Here is a 16,433-nt window from a genome sequence, read left to right on the forward strand (position 1 = left end):
CTCCTCCTGCCCCTAGCACATGTGCCAGGTTTGGCCCTAGCAGGCCTCCCTGAAGCCTCCTGGGACAAAAAATAGAGAACGGGGGGCACACCCCCTTGCACATATGCACCTGTCTCCCGCATGCACGGCAGAGATCCAAAAATCAGCTGACCAGCGGGAGGCACGCGGACATGCACGGTAGAGTCATGTGGGCACATATACTCATGTGCCATAGGTTTGCCATCATGGGTATAAAGTATATATATTTAAAAATTTGGTTATGTAAATTTTTAGTAAAAAATTCCCCGTCATGGGCCCCCCCTTGAGCTCAATGGGCCTCGGAACAATGTACTGGCTGCAGCCCCTTCTCCTCAGCGCGGCCAGTGCCACACACCTCAGTCCCAGTTGCTGCAAGTGAGGAGCAAGCATGTCGAGAGCGAAAAGCAGGACTCACCCTGCTGCTCCTTGGACTACAGAAGGTGGCGAAATGTAGCGAATAGCCACCCTCCCTTTGGGAGAGAGAACCAGGAGGCATTTCAGTAGCAGGTCAACCCAGGTCTTATTCCGATCACATCCTGGCATGTTTTAGAAAAGGGAAGGCACAGCTGCTATTTCCCGTACTGGGGTTTGCACGACGCTGCAAGATACTGCAGGGTTTATTTTTATCTCCTTCCAAAACATATGGGCGAGTTCTGGTTTTCACTTTCGGCACACCACTCGCAGCAATTGGCACAAGTGACTCTTGGGGGCTCTTCGTCCTCCTGACAGAACTGGCAGCTTTTGGCTGCCCTCCCGGGCTACTCCTGCCTGCCATGGGGCCGGAGTTCTCAGCAATCGCAAGACATAAACTGTGTTTCCTAAAGAGCCTCCTAGTCCTCCTTTTCTGACCACCCTGCTGTTTCTGACAGGATCTGGTCCCTTTTGAGGCCTCCTCAAATCTCTCCCTAGTCTTCAGGGTTGCTGTTCCTGAGGGAGGCTAGCTCAAATCCCCCAGAGATATTTTTTTTTCTCCATCCCCACAGAGGGTTCCTGGAAGGAATGAGAGGAAGATGGAGAAAGGGCCGCCTCTGGAGACGTCAAAGCCTTTGTCGGGCAGGGAGACATTGAGAAGGGCCTTTCCTCCTACTCCCAAGCCCATCATCCCCGCCCTCTCTCTTCCCCTGAGACGCGCTCCTCTTTCCCGCCCCTTCTACAATCCTGGCACTTTGCGGCAAATCCACCAGGGGGCGCCCTCCGCTAGAGAAGGGAACTCCCCTTTGGTCCACTGGAGGGCGAACGTCACGGCTGTCTTTGTAGGGAAGGAAGTGACATAATTGAGCCTTGCCTCTCTACGACCGTGCACTCGCTGGCCTTAATCCCTGGGGCTCCGCATGAGGCGGAGAGTATGGCAAGGGGAGATCCAGACGTGCCCCGGGTGAGTTGGGGGCTCTTCCCGTGCAAAGGGAGGCGGAGGAGGGAGAGACTCGCGCCCGGCCCTCCTCCGGCTTCAGCCCCGGGTCCCATGCTCCCCAGCCGGCCTCTCCCTGGAAGGGAGAGCGGGGATCCCAGGAAGGCGGCGGGATTCCCTTCCCTTACCGGTGTTCGGGGAAGAGCCCGAGTGGCAGGAGGGGAAGGCCCGCCTTGCAGAGGCCCAGCAGGAGAGGAGAGCAGCCGGGCAAGGAGGGGGCAGAATTTGCACCAGGCTCCCCGAGGGCCCGATCCTGTCTCCGGAGGCCTACCCAGCTGCCTTCTTCCAGGCCCTTCTGGGGGGGTGGGTGGACCTCGGCTCTGAGCTGGGATGAGCCGCATGGGGGTCCGGGCAGGTTGGGCGAAGGTTCTAAAGTGGTTGAATTCCAATTTCTAATTCTTGGCTTTTCTTTTTCTTTCCATCTCAGATACAGAAACTCAAAGCCATTTGAAGTCTTTGCAAGCCTAAATTTTCTCTTGGGGGAAAAAAAAGAGCGGAATAACTTGCAGGGATCCGTCCTGGGGCACCAGAAATTGTCCCGTGAAGGAAAAGGCATCTGGAGACGCACCGGAGTCCTTGGACCCATCTGGAGTTGCTCTGCAGGACAGAGAAAGGATGGAGACACAACCTTTTGCCAAGGAGGGAAGCGGAAAAGGCCCTTCAGCTGCTCACCCTGGGAAGGTTTGGAAGCTCTGGACAAGCACTGGGCAGAAGATCCTGGAGGAGGAAACCAACCTCCCTTCAGAAGTTCCGCCCCAGAATTTCATCCAATACTGGGGGCCTGAGGGTCCCCGAGGACTTTGCAGCCGAATCCATGACTTTTGTAGGCGATGGCTGAGACCAGAAAAGCACACCAAAGCCCAGATGCTGGACTTGGTGGTTCTGGAGCAGCTCCTGTTCCTTCTGCCCCCAGAGATGGAGGGTTGGTTGCGGGAGTGTGGAGCAGAGACCAGCTCCCAGGCGGTGGCCCTGGCCGAAGGCTTCCTTTTGAGCCAAGCGGAGGAGCAGAAGGAGCAGGCCGAGTTGCAGGTGAGAGACTTTATGTGTTTGAATACTTCACCCTTCCTTCCCAAACTTCTGACATTCATAATATGTGGTGATGTCCCACCAATTCTTGTAGGACATTGTTTTCTTACTCAACCACACTTATGGATATTGAGGGCTTTGAGGTCGAGTTCTGAATATAAGAATCCACTTTATGTTGTGTGATGTACATTAATTCTGTTTCTTCCTTACTTCCTCCTATTTGAAGTGCTGCACTGTGGAGATCAGAGATTCTGAGGGAAAGAAGAATGCATCCAACCCCCCTCAGAAGCCATTTTTCAGTGGGATCCCTTGGAAAGACCCAAGTCAAATCACCTTAGGAGGTAATTGAAGATCCTTCGATTACCCAGAGAGATCTCATCTGTCTTACCTTCTGCTCTTCTGTAGAATACCTCCTCTTATTTTGTTAAATATGAATTTTGAAATTATTTATTCCTTACAGAGAAGCAAAGAATGAAGATTTCTGGGTTTTACGATGGAGTTCAAACAGTGGTTGAATCTCCGAATCAAGTAAGAAAGAGAAAAGTTATTAGATTTGTATTGCTCTTTCCTTCGGGACGTAAAGCGGGTTTGCAGAATTCTCTCTCCTTCTATTTCCCCCCTTGTTTGGACTGGATTATTTTTGTGTTCCTGCGCTACGCTACATGGACAGCATAATAGCAGGTTCAAGTTGCTGTCGGCCAACTTAACTTCCTCTGTACACTACTACTGCGACACAATGTTAATTTTTTAACAAGTCCTTCAAGAAATAGGAATAAATATATCATAATGGCAGTAACTGCAGGTGACCTGTTCTTTTTTCTAATACTTTGACTTGGAATTGTGCAAGATTAATAAAAAAATAAGTAAATACTCACATTGCTATTTTTAAAAAGCCTTGTTCGTGACCAGTCGTTCAAAAAAAAAAAAAGCAAATCATATTAAAAAATAAAGCAGAATTTTAAAATCCAAGGCGAATGGCCTATTGAGCATGTCATAGCGATACGTTGGGCTATAAAATAATTTCCAATCCTCTGATTTGTTCCTGGATTAGGAGATCAAATATTCCCGCTTTGCAAAGGCTGAGAAATGGCATTTGCAAAGAATTTTCTCTTCTTTCTTTTCTTTCATTCATCCATTGTCTTAGACTACTACATTAATACATGATAGATAGAGCGATACATCAGTTGATCCACAAGTGGGATTACTTTATGAAAGGCACTGTAAGTTCTACAGAATCAAGCAACTTGATAACACTTGCCCCAAATATTTCTACCATATTCCAGCCATTTTACTTAGTGCATATCTCTGCTTTTCAAATTTGGGAACAATGGAGCGGAATAACAGAGTTGGTAGAGATCTTGGAGGTCTTCTCGTCCAACCCCCTGCACAGACATGAAGCCCTGCCTATAACATTTTAGATAAATAGCTGTCCAATTTCTTCTCAAATCCCTCCAGTGATGGAGCATCCACAACTTCTGGAGGCAAGTCATTCCACTGATTAATTGTTCTTACTCTCAGGACATTTCTTTTTATTTGTAGGTTGGTTCTGTCCTTGATTAGTTTCCATTCATTGCTTCTTGTTCTGCCTTCAAGTGCATTGGAGAATCCCTCTTTGATTCTCTCTTCTTTGTGGCAGCCCCTTATATCTTGCAATATTGCTACCTTGTCACCCATAGTTCTTCTTTTCATTAAACTAGACATACACAATTCCTGCAACCATTACCGAGGGTTTATAAAGTGGTAGCAATACTCGATGTGATGTTGATTCTATCTTTGTCTTAATGCAGCCTATGATTGGATTGGGGTTTGGGGGGTGGGGGGCAACTGTAGCATACTGCTGACTCTTGTTTAAGAGACTCTGTAATGGACTCCCAAGATTCCTTTTGCACTTTCTACTGTTGAACTAAGTATCAACTATTCTATGACTGTGCATTTAGTTTTTCTTTCCTAAATAAAGGACCTTACATTTCTCACCGTTGATTTTCATATTGTTAGATGGCGCCCAATCTGTCGATCCTTCTATATCTCGAGCTTATCTTTTGGAGTCTTCTTATTCCTGACAATTTGGTCTTGTGTGCAAATTTGATGAGTTCCCCTTCTATCCTCTTGTCTAAGTGGTTGATGAAGATGAACAGATCTTGTGAATCTCCAATTCTGTTCTTTTTCCTTTGTTCAGGAGAGTCTGGTGTCCTTCGAGGAGGTGGCTGTGTATTTCTCTGAGGAGGAATGGTCTCAGCTGGATCCTGACCAGAAAGCACTGCATTCAGAAGTCATGCTTGAAAACCATAGGAATGTGGTCTCTCTGGGTAAGAGTTTTCTTGTCCCCAATCAAAGAGTTCAAGACGACAGATTATAGTTAGTTTTTTATTTAAAAAGTCACTAATTAGATATTGTATCCTCGGAGGGTGAAGGAAAGGATCTGGCCTTCTCGTACTCCAAGGAAAGAAAGAGTCAATATGTCTTTGCTTACATGTTTTCCGTGAAGAGCATTTTCCCAATCAAATTCATGAACAGAGGCCTGATGTAGTATGGCTCAGAGAATTCAAGGGTACAGGTAATCCCCAAGTTACGACCATTCATAAGTAATTACTTAAGACCCGGTCCTGAAAATATAAATGTTGCAGCACAACGGCTGTCATTCACACTTACAAACAACAGAAGAGGCGCTGCAGCATTCGCTCCATCTATACCCCCATCCCAGCCCGCTGAGACTTACATTGTGATGATATAGCGAGACGTTGGTTCCTTTGCCTACTTTGGTGAATTTGCAGAAAACAGAGGCCTAAAATAGTGAGAGATATGTGAGATCAGTAGTACGAAATCTCACACTAGTGATGTCACGTGATCTTGTACTACATTATTTTAAGCCTCTGTTCTCTGCTAACCAAGGCCTGCACGATATCCAAGTCAAAATGCTTTGCAAACAGAGGGAAGGCTTCTTAATTTTCAAAAACTGCCCCTGAATTTTGTGCAGGCATCAGTTCGTAAAGAACACAGGCCAAAAATACTGCAGTGCGAGATCACGTGTGATCAGTAACCTGAGATCTTGCACTTTTTGTCTTGTTTGATCTCGTACTAAAGTAGTTTAGGCCTCCGTTTTCTATCAACTGAAACCTGCACCAGATCTGGTCAAAGAGCCCTTACAAGCTGATAAGACTTTGGGACAGCGAAATAGCCATTCTTGAAACCTTCCAACCTTTCCAGTTTCCGCACAAAGAGCATTTAAAAGCCAATGGGAGGCTTCAAGCGAGGGATTTCGCTCCAAAGTCTCATTGCTGAGATCAAGGAATGGGCCGAGCGGGGGCCCTGCCTGCAAGACAAATACCATGGAGCAGCTGCTCCAAGGTACCCCAGAGAAGGAGCTTGCTTCAAAAATTGTTTCAGTTCTCACAGGTCTCTACTGAAATTAGCACACCCCAATAAATCTTGAGATTTCTCCCAATTTCTACTTGGTTGTTTCCCCTGATTATACTCAAAACTGACTAAGATTTTCATGCGTGCGTGCATGCGTGCATATAGATAGATAGATAGATAGATAGATAGATAGATAGATAATTGTAAGGAAAGATATATTTTCTAGTTATTTCCAAACCTTTCATGACTCACGAATATAGAAATCATCATGTCAATATCACAGCGCTATAGGCGTGCAAAATACAACATAATGGAATTTTGGAAAAATTCAGAAGTAAATTAACTTGACTTTCTACATTTTGATCTTTTTCTCTAACTTCGTTAACATTTTCATTTCTCTTTTGCTTTGAAGGTAATAATGGGCAGGAGAATCAAGATTCCTGTGAACTGTTCCAAGTGAAAAAGGCTAAAGATGGAACTGAGAAGTTAGGATTTGAAATGGAATTCGAAAGCCATGAGAGAATCCAATCAAATAATTGGAATCAGGCAAGCTCATCTTCCACTGATGCTCCGATGCAAGACTTTCTTGCCCAACAAGAAAAAATAAGGAAAACAAATGTTGGGAATATAATCAAAGATAAATTACATGTAGATGAACACTATTTGACCCAAAACAAATGCAAAGAGCACGATAACATGTTCAAAAGTGGTAGTAATCTTATTTCCCATAAAAGGATCCACTCAGGAGAGAAACAATATAAATGCATGGAGTGTGGAAAAACCTTTGCTCGTAACAGTGGGCTTAGAAACCACAAAAGAATCCACACAGGAGAGAAACCATATAAATGCATGGAGTGTGGAAAATCCTTTACTGTGTGTAATAGACTTACTAAACACAAAAGGATCCACACAGGGGAAAAGCCATATAAATGCATGGAGTGTGGCAAGACCTTTGTTCAAAAATCTAATCTTATTTCCCATAAGATGATCCACACAGGTGAAAAGCCATATAAATGCATGGAGTGTGGCAAGACCTTTGCTCAGTGTAGTTATCTTTCTTCCCATAAAAGGATCCACGCAGAACAGAAACCATATAAATGCATGGAGTGTGGAAAAACCTTTGCTCAGAGTAATGCTCTTACTTCTCATAGCAGAATTCACACAGGAGAGAAGCCATATAAATGCACGGAATGTGGAAAGACCTATGCTCAGAACGGTAGTCTTACTTATCATAAAAGAACCCACACTCGGGAGAAAGTATCTAGCAATAGCAATTCCACTACAAACTTATCTACTTCTCCAAAAAGCTTTATAGCAGTCTTTGAGCAGTTTACAAAATCAGCATATCGTCCCAAGAAATCTAGGTCCTCTCATAGGCTGAATCAATCATGAGCTGCTTGTAGTACTGTATTTTAATCTCTAATCCACCATATCTATAGATTTTTATGTTTACTCATATTGGGCTTTTCTGATCCAAATGAAGCCAGGTTGAATCCAACAATAGGAAATTTAATGTGGAGAAAAGTAAGATTTTATATCTGGGCAGTAAAAACAGAATACATGAAACCTGGCTAAAAAGGGTAATGTGAGAGGGACCTGGGGAGTCCGAATGGATGATCTGTTAAACATGAGTCACCTGTGTGTGGCAGCAGCTAAAAAAAACTAGTACAATCCTTGGTTTGTATAAGCAGAGACATAAAATCAAATGAAGTATTAGTACCGTTTATAAAGTCTTAGTAAGAGCACGCTTGGAATACCGCATCCAGTTTTGGTTATCACATTACAAAAAAGATGTTTAGACTTTGCAAAGAAGATCAGCTAAGCTAATTAAAAGGCCTGAAGATTAAAACAAATGAAAACGTTGCAGGATTTTGGTTTGGCTAGTCTAGAGAAAAGGATTAGGAGTGACAAGATAGTGGTATTCCAGTACTTGAGAGGCTGCCACAAAGAGGAGGACATCAATTTATTTTCCAAAGCACCAGACTGCAGTACAAGTAACAACAGATATCAACTAATGAAGGAGAGAAGCAACCTGGAATTAACAAGAATATTCCTTACAGTGAGACAACCAGTGGAACAGCTTGCCTTCAGACATTGTGGATGCTTCATCACTGGATGTTTTTAAGAAGAGACTGGACAGTCACTTGACTGAAATGACGTAGGATCTCCTGCTTGAGCCCTAGATCCATCATTCTTCAGACTTTACAGGGCTGCCGCAACGGGAACAGAAAAGTAGCGATGGGAGTATAGTCATAAGATTATTTAACATGAGATCAAAGACAGGCTGCTGGTACATGGAGGGAAGTGACCAAAATTTGGTGGCAGCTGAGATGGGATTGATTGGGCCATGTGATGTGAACGTCACTGGACAGGGTGAGTTAGTGTGGGTGGGGGGAAACGTGGGATTTCAGATTCGGGTTTTCCCCATATGTGCCAATATGATTTCTCTAATAAAATCTTACTTTGATGGATTTTTGTCTCGGAGTTCTGAATTGCAATGAGGAGTTTGTGGAAAGGCTGACACCAACTGTTAATTTGATCTGAATCAGAATGAAAACCACTCGTGTGCTAACATTGCAAAAGATCAGGAAGACCTTTGAAAAACAATGGGGTCAAAATAACGTGAAATTAAGAACTACTTCAAAAAACTTTCAGTCCTTCCTGATGAAACATGCAAATAGGAACTTTCTCTTGAGTTGAGAAGATACCAAAAACCTGTCAATAAAGGAGAAAATGTGTAATTCACAGTTGAAACAAGGGATCTTCTCTGAGCTCAATTGTTTGAGCAGACATTTCATTATCCAAACCATCATTAGTGCATTAAGCAACCTCAGAAGGCACCAAGGACCTCAATCCAACTTGCGTCCATTATCAAATTAAGATCTGCGTCAACCGGTATGAATGCAGAAGCAGGGAAACTTTTTAGGTTAAAGACCGGTTATGATGTGATGGAATAATGACAGATGTCTGTAGAGTGTGCAAAAAGCTTCAGAGTGAACAATTCGTCTTTCAAAGACCAGAACAAACAGAAGCAGAAAAAATGCAGGGGCAAAAGATATTTTTCAAGCTTTAGGGCCCCATTTCTGCCTTTTTAATGGTGTGCCAGGGACTAGGGAAAAGTATAAAACTAATTTAAACAAAAGTAAGTACTTGGTGTGGTTATGGTCTAAACAGGCATAAAATTCTCTTTGTTGCATTAAAAATTACTTTATTAACAATAAATTGTTTGGATGGCCTTGGGTGTGTGTGTACATATTTCAGCTCTTGCTGGTTCCCACCCCCAAATACGGCTTACTAAAGATTCTGTATCAAAACGAGGGGAAAAATGCTTTACCACCATTATTTAAAATTGATTTTAACCATGTTTCCATCATTTTAAATACTTTGCTTTGCTCACTGTACCTAATCGCTTTGTGTGTCATTGTCGACTCAAATTGAATCTTTTCATACCAATAGAGTCTTGAGCTTTTCTTATTTTGCTATTTTATTTTATTTTCCTCTTTATTTATGGTTTAATGATATATCTATGTTAAATTCTCTAAAGGGCTTAAGCTTCCTAGTCACGTTTCTTGTAGTGAATTTCCTCTTCAATCCCTATGTAAATTTTTTTTCTCCTCATCATAGTTTAGCTTTATATTCCATTTTTCATGATCTTCCTTTCTTAGTTTTGTAATTTTACTATTTCTTCATTCAGGGATGAAACACCATTTACCCTCAATTAAGGAGCCTCATTATGAGGTACAATTTAGGGAATATCCATTGGTTTCAGCTTTTCCTCCGTTGTGGAACTGGTTTTTATTTTTCTTCACAGTCTTTCCGTGGGTACAGAAGATGGATCACCCGGAGTGTTTATCAGAAGAGCCTGGAGGGCCCTTTTTCTTTGCCCCTTTTGGCCGCCCTTTCATTGTGAGGTTGAGGGAATAGTTTGAGAAGGGCAACTGTATGTATTCAAATAAAGAAATCAATTTAAAAAAAAACAATCATTTTCCTGATTGTGGCTTCCCTGCCTGTGTCCCATCTTCCTCCACTTACGACCAAAGTTCTCAACAACCATAAGACACAAGCTACTGTATGCTTCCTGGAGAGCCTCTTGGTCCTCATCTTCTGACCACCTGGCTGCTTCTGACAGGATTTGGACCCTTTTGAGGCCAATCTCTGCCCATCCTTCAGGGCGGCTGTTCTTGAGGGAAGCGAGTTTAAATATCCAGAGATATTTTTTTCCCCATTTCCACATACGGTTTCTAGACAGGAAGGAGAGGGAGATGGAGATAGTGCCGTATATGGACACCACAAAGCTTTTCTTGGGCAGGGAGGCTCTGAGAGGGGCCTTTCCTCCTATTCCCATGACGACCATCCCTGCCCTTACCTCAGAATGATGCTCTACTCTTTTCCCGCGCTTTGCAGGGAATCCTGTAAATTTACGCAAAATCCACTAGGGGGCGCCTGCTTTCAAGAGGAGAAAACATCAGGCGCCTCCCTATTGGCCCGCTTGGAAGGGGAAAGTCACGGGGGGCCTTTGTAGAGGAGGCTGCGAAGGAAGTGACATCATAAACGCTTACCGCTCTGGGATATCGCACTCGCTCTCCTTAACCCCTGTGACTCCGTAAGAGGTGGAGAGGCTGCGGGAGAGTCCGACGTGCCCCGGGTGAGTTAGGGGCTCTTTCCGGCAAAGGGAGGCGGCGGAGGGAGAGACCTGCGCCCAACCCTCCTCCGGCTTCAACCCGGGTCCCATGCTCCCCAGCCGCCCTCTCCCTCCAGGGGGAAGCGGGGATCCCAGGGAAGCGGCGGGGATCCGGGAAAGAGCCCGAGTGTGGGGAAAGAAGGGTCGGCATTGCCCAGCAGGAGAGGAGAGAAGCCGGGCGAGGATTCAGATTTAGATTCAGGTTTAGTTTATTTGTATGCCGCCCTTCTCCGGGAGGGACTCAGGGCGGCGAACAACTCAAAAGGGGGGAAAAGGGAACATAAAACACGATACACGTAATTAAAATAAACAAGAATCACACAGCCATACAAGTCGAGAGGGGAGGGGAACTCATCAACCCCAGGCCTGCCGGCACAGCCAGGTTTTGACGGCTTTCCGGAATGCCTGGAGAGAGGTGAGGGTCCGAATCTCCGCGGGGAGTTCATTCCAAAGGGTAAGAGGAGGAGGTAAGATTCGCACCAGGCTCCCCGAGGGCCCGATCCTGCCTCCGGAGAGGGAGAGAAGCGGGGCGGCCCTTCTCGGAGGGACCTCGGTCCTGCGCTGGGATGAGCCGGATGGGGCTCCGGGCAGGTTGGGTGAAGGTTCTTCAGTGGCTGAATTCCACTTTCTAATTCTTGGGGTTTTTTTTATTTTCTTTCTATCCTGGATACAGAAACTCAAAGCCATTTGAAATCTTTGCAAGCCTAGATTTTCTCTTGGGGAGAAAAAAAAGAGCGGAATAACTTGCCGGGATCCGTCCTGCGACACCAGAAATGGTCCCGTGAAGGAAAAGGCATCTGGAGACCCACCAGAGTCCTTGGACCCATCTGGAGTTGCAGGACAGAGAAAGGATGGAGACACAAACTTTTGCCAAGGATGGAAGTGGAAAAGGCCCTTCAGCTGCTCAGCCTGGGAAGGTTTGGAAGCTCTGGACAAGGACTGGGCAAAAGATCCTGGAGGAGGAAACTATCCACCCTTCAGAAGTTCAGCTCTGTAATTTCATGCAACACTGGGGTGCTGAGGGTCCCCGAGGACTTTGCAGCCAACTCCATGACTTTTGTAGGCGATGGCTGAGACCAGAAAAGCACACCAAAGCCCAGATGCTGGACCTGGTGGTTCTGGAGCAGCTCCTGCTCCTTCTGCCCCCAGCGATGGAGAGCTGGGTGCGGGAGTGTGGAGCAGAGACCAGCTCCCAGGCGGTGGCCCTGGCTGAAGGCTTCCTCCTAAGCCAGGCAGAGGAGCAGAAGGAGCAGGTCCACTTGCAGGTAAGAGACTTTAGGGAGGTCAAAAGGGAATAGAGGATGTGTTTGAACACTTTACCTCTCCTTCCCAAACTTCTGACATTCATAATATGTGGCAATTTACCAATTCTTGTAGGACATTGTTCCATTGTTTTCCCACTCAACCTCACCAATATTGGGGTCTTTGCGTTCCGAATATAAGAATCCACGTAATGGCATGTGGTGTACATTAATTCTGCTTCTTTTTTCCTTCTTCCATTTTGAAGTGCTGCACTGTGGGGATTAGGGATCCTGAGGAAGAGAAGAACCCATCAAATCCCTCTCAAAAGCTATTTTTCAGGAGGATCCCTTGGAAAGATCAAAGTCGGGACACCATAGGAGGTAATCTAAGAGCCTCCGATTACCCAGAGAGATCCCATCTGTCTTACCTTCTTCTCTTCTGTAGTATACATCCTCTTATTTTGTTAAATATACATTTTGAAATTATTTATTCCTTACAGAGAAACAGAGAATGAAGTTTTCTGGTTTTTACAATGGACCTCAAACAGCGGTTGAACCTCCAAATCAAGTAAGAAAGGGAAATGTTATTAGATTTGTATTGTTCTTTCCTTTAGGTGAAGTGAAGTGGATGTGCAGAATGCTCTCTCTTTCTATTTCCCGCCTTGTTTGGACTGGATTATTTTTGTGTTCTGCGCAACATGGACAGCATAATAACAGGTTTAAGTTGCTGTCAGCCAGCTTAATTTCTTCTGTAGGCTATTACTGCGATACAATGGATTGTCATTTCTGCCCTCAGATTCTGTTTAGGAATTTTTTTTTAAAAGACCACAGATTAACTGGTTCTGCTAGGTACTCATCCAACTATGAGTTTACTAGAAGTAATTTTTTAACAAGTCCTTCAAAAATAGGAATAAACATATCACAGTTGTAGTAACTGCTAGAGATCCATTGTTTTAGAGACCTGTCCTTTTTTAATTCTTGTGCGAGGCTAATGAAAAATAACTAAATACCCCTCTTGCCACATTACCATTTTCAAAAAGCCTTGTTCATAACCAGTAGTTCAAAAAATAAGCATATCACATTAAAAGATAAAGCAGAATCCAAGGAGAATGGCCACAGAACATGTAATTATGGTACGTCAGGCTATAATTTCCTTTTCTCTGATTTCTGCCTGGATTAGGAGATCAAACATTCCCGCTTTGCAAAGACCTTCACAAAAGACTTTCACAGGGAATTATCTCTTCTTTCTTTTCTCTCATTCAGCCAATGGCTTAGACTACTAGATCACTAAATGATAGAGTGATAGATCAGTTGTTCCCCTTCTAATTGTCTAAATCATTGATGAAGATGAGCAGATCTTGCAAATCCTCCAATTCTGTTCTTTTTTCCTTGTTCAGGATCTTGTGTCCTTCGAGGAGGTGGCTGTATATTTCTCTGAGGAGGAATGGTCTCAGCTGGATCCTGACCAAAAAGCTCTGCATTCAGAAGTCATGCTTGAAAACCATAGGAATGTGGTCTCTCTGGGTAAGAGTTTTTTAGTCCCTAATCGGAGAGTTCAAGAAGACAGATTATAGTTAGTTTTTTAATTAAAAAATCACTAATTAGATGTTGCCTTCTTGGTGGGAGAAGGAAATGATCTGGCCTTCTGCTACTCCAAGGAAGGAAAAAGTCAATATCTCTTTGCTTTGATGCTTTCCGTGAAGAGCATTCTCCCAACAAAATTAATGAACAGAGGCCTGATGCAGTATGACTCCTAGGGTACAGGAAATCCCTGAGATACGACAATTCACAAAGTGACTGTTCCAAGTTACGACCTAGTCCTCCCTCAAGTACTTAAAACACGGTTTGAAATTATGACTGTTGCAGCACAACAGTTGTCATTCACACTTACAAATGATAGCAGAGGCTCTGCAACGTTTGCGCTATCTATAACCCCACCCCAGCTGGCTGAGACTTCCATTGCGATAATGTAGCAAGACGTCAGAGGTAGTTGGTTCGGCCAAACTGGTAGTGGTATATCCGCCTGGGTTATAGAACCGGCAGCGATCCAGGCTGACCTCCAAACCAGTTCCCCAATCACCACCGTTGCCACCGCCATCTTTTTGGGGGAGTTCATTTCCATTGAAATGCGCATGCAGCACGCATCCAGTGTGCACACGAGTGAACTGGCAGAAACGATAGCTAGAACCCACCCACAGAGACTTGGTTCCTTTGCCTGCTTCAGTGCATTTGCAGAAAACAGAGGCCTAAATTAGCAAGAGAGATGCGAGATTGGTAGTACGAAATCTCAGGCTATGGATTTCACGCGATCTCTTAACTACAGTACTTTAGACCCCTGTTCTCTACTAACCAAGGCCTGCATGATATCAAAGTCAAAATGCTTTGGAAACAGAGGGAAGGCCTCTTCATTTTCAAAGACTTTGCCCCTGGAACTTGTGCAGTCCTCAACTTGGGCCAAAAATACTGTAGTGCAAGATCATGCCTGAGATCTTGCACTATTTGTCTTGTGTGATCTTGAACTAAAGCCTGTACCCGATCCTGCCAAAGAGTCCTTACAAGCCACTGAGACTTTGGGACAGCCATTCTTGAAACCTTTCAACCATTCCAGTCTCCGTGCAAAGAGCGTTTACAAACCAATGGGAGATTTCAAGGAAGGGAGTTCGCTCCATTGCTGAGATCATGGAACAGGCTGAGCGGGAGCTCTGCCTGCAAGACAGACAGATGCTTGTTGTTTCAGTTCTCACGAGTCTCTACTGAAACTAAAAAAAACCAATAAATTTTACGATTTCTAATAATTCCTCCTTGGAGGGTTACCCTGATTATTCCTTCACGGAAAACTGAGTGAGATTTGCATACATAATTAGATAATTGTAAAGAAACAGATATTTTCTAGATATTTTCAAAACTTTCATGACTCACATACATAGAAATCACCACCACTGTAAACATGCAAACAAAAAACCTAATGGAATTTTGGAAAAATTCAGAAGGAAATTCACTTGACTTTCTACAGTTTGATCTTTTTCTCTAACCTTGTTATTATTTTCATTTCTCTTTTGCTTTGAAGGTAATAACGGGCAGGAGAAACAAGATTCCTGTGAATTGTTCCAAGTGATAAATCTTAAAGATGGAACGGATAAGTTTGGATTTCGAATGGATTTCGAAAGCCATGAGAAAACCCAGTCAAATGATTGGAATCAGAAAAGCTCATCTTCCACTGATGCTCCGATGCAAGAATTTCTTGCCCAACAAGAGAAAATAAGAAAAAAAAATATTGGGAATAGTGTGAAGCTAATCAAAGATAAATTACATGTAGATGAACACTGTTTAACCCAAAACAAATTCAAAGAGTATGATAACATGTTCAGAAGTGGTAGTAATCTTATTTCCCATAAAAGGATCCACTTAGGAAAGAAACCATATAAATGTGTGGAGTGTGGGAAAACCTTTACTCATAGCAATGGACTTAGAAACCACAAAACAACCCATACAGGAGAAAAACCTTATAAATGCATGGAGTGTGGAAAAACCTTTACTCTGAGCAATAGACTTACTATCCACAAAAAGATCCACACAGGGGAAAAGCCATTTAAATGCATGGAGTGTGGGAAAACCTTTGCTCGAAGATGTAATCTTATTTCACATAAGATGATTCACACAGGCGAAAAGCCATATAAATGCATGGAGTGTGGAAAGACCTTTGCTCAAAGAGGTAATCTTATTTCCCATAAGATGATCCACTCAGAAGACAAACCATTTAAATGCATAGAGTGTGGAAAGACGTTTACTAACAGCAATGCTCTTACTTCTCATAACAGAATTCACACAGGAGAGAAGCCGTATAAATGCATGGAATGTGGAAAGACCTTTGCTCATAATGGTAATCTTACTTCTCATAAAAGGATCCATGTTCAGGATAAAGTATATAGCAATAGCAATTCCACTTTAGACTTATATACCACTGCACAAAGCTTTATAGCAGTTTTTGAGCAGTTTACAAAGTCAGCATATTGTCCGTAGCAATCTGGGTCCTCATTTTAACTGACCTGGCAAAGAATAAAGGCTGAATCAAGCATGAGCTGGTCAGGACTGAACTCCTGGGTGTGAGCAATTAGCTTGTAGTACGGCATTCTAACCTCTGACTCACCATGTCTATAGATTTTTATGTTTATGCGTATTGTGCCTTTCTGATCCAAATGAGACAAGGTTGGTTCCAACAAAGTGAAATTTAATGTGAAGAAAAGTAAAGTTTTACATCTGGGCGGGAAAAACATTGCATGAAACCTGGCTCAAGAACAGGGTTGGGGTTAATATATAAAACCATCCCACTTTGCTTTTTTTGTGCTAATGAGCATAGTTTCCCAATTTTTAGGATATTCCAATAATTTATTGTATTTTTTTTCGATGTGGCCCTCTTGAAGACAAATAAAATATAATTTTAACTTTCCTTATTTGTTAAAAGTCCTTTTCATATAATTCAGTCCATTTATATCGATCAATAGTAATGTGCAAAGGCGGGATGCATGTGAGCATTCATATTTTTGGATGCGGAGAAAGCCTTTGATCGAGTTAATTGGCAATTCCTGCTGAAGACATTGCAAAAAATGCAGATAGGAGATGGCTTTTTACGGTCAATTGGTTAAAAAGTCATGCTCCCTCCTAACCATACTGATGGGCTCCAAATCCAATGGCGATGTCCATTTTG

The 16,433-nt window shown here is 43.4% G+C and overlaps 1 protein-coding gene across 1 annotated transcript; it reads left to right on the forward strand.

The window, feature by feature from the left end:
• The first annotated feature begins 1,273 nt into the window (after nucleotides 1-1,273).
• Nucleotides 1,274-16,175, forward strand: LOC106546669 (uncharacterized). Its single transcript, XM_087708037.1, has 11 exons — nucleotides 1,274-1,393; nucleotides 1,854-2,455; nucleotides 2,679-2,793; nucleotides 2,913-2,980; nucleotides 4,629-4,758; nucleotides 6,219-7,197; nucleotides 11,275-11,752; nucleotides 11,995-12,109; nucleotides 12,229-12,296; nucleotides 13,126-13,252; nucleotides 14,796-16,175. Exons 2-11 carry the CDS (start codon nucleotides 2,042-2,044, stop codon nucleotides 15,746-15,748), a joined length of 3,447 nt encoding a protein of 1,148 aa, XP_087564163.1. The 5' UTR covers nucleotides 1,274-1,393; nucleotides 1,854-2,041; the 3' UTR covers nucleotides 15,749-16,175.
• Nucleotides 16,176-16,433: the final 258 nt, after the last annotated feature.

The sequence above is a fragment of the Thamnophis sirtalis genome, unplaced genomic scaffold (assembly GCF_051295495.1).
Source record: "Thamnophis sirtalis isolate CommonGarterSnake01/CBP01778 unplaced genomic scaffold, rThaSir2_p1.2 scaffold_3, whole genome shotgun sequence".
NCBI lineage: Eukaryota > Metazoa > Chordata > Lepidosauria > Squamata > Natricidae > Thamnophis > Thamnophis sirtalis.

What these genes read in the sequence shown, in the direction of transcription:
- LOC106546669 (XM_087708037.1), top strand. Translation starts at nt 2,042, where the DNA reads ATGGAGACACAACCTTTTGCCAAGGAGGGAAGCGGAAAAGGCCCTTCA. An exon ending in CATAGGCTGAATCAATCATG is followed by an intron (nt 7,198 to 11,274) that starts AGCTGCTTGTAG and finishes GGTCCCGTGAAG; the next exon opens with GAAAAGGCATCTGGAGACCC. An exon ending in AGGAGCAGGTCCACTTGCAG is followed by an intron (nt 11,753 to 11,994) that starts GTAAGAGACTTT and finishes TCCATTTTGAAG; the next exon opens with TGCTGCACTGTGGGGATTAG.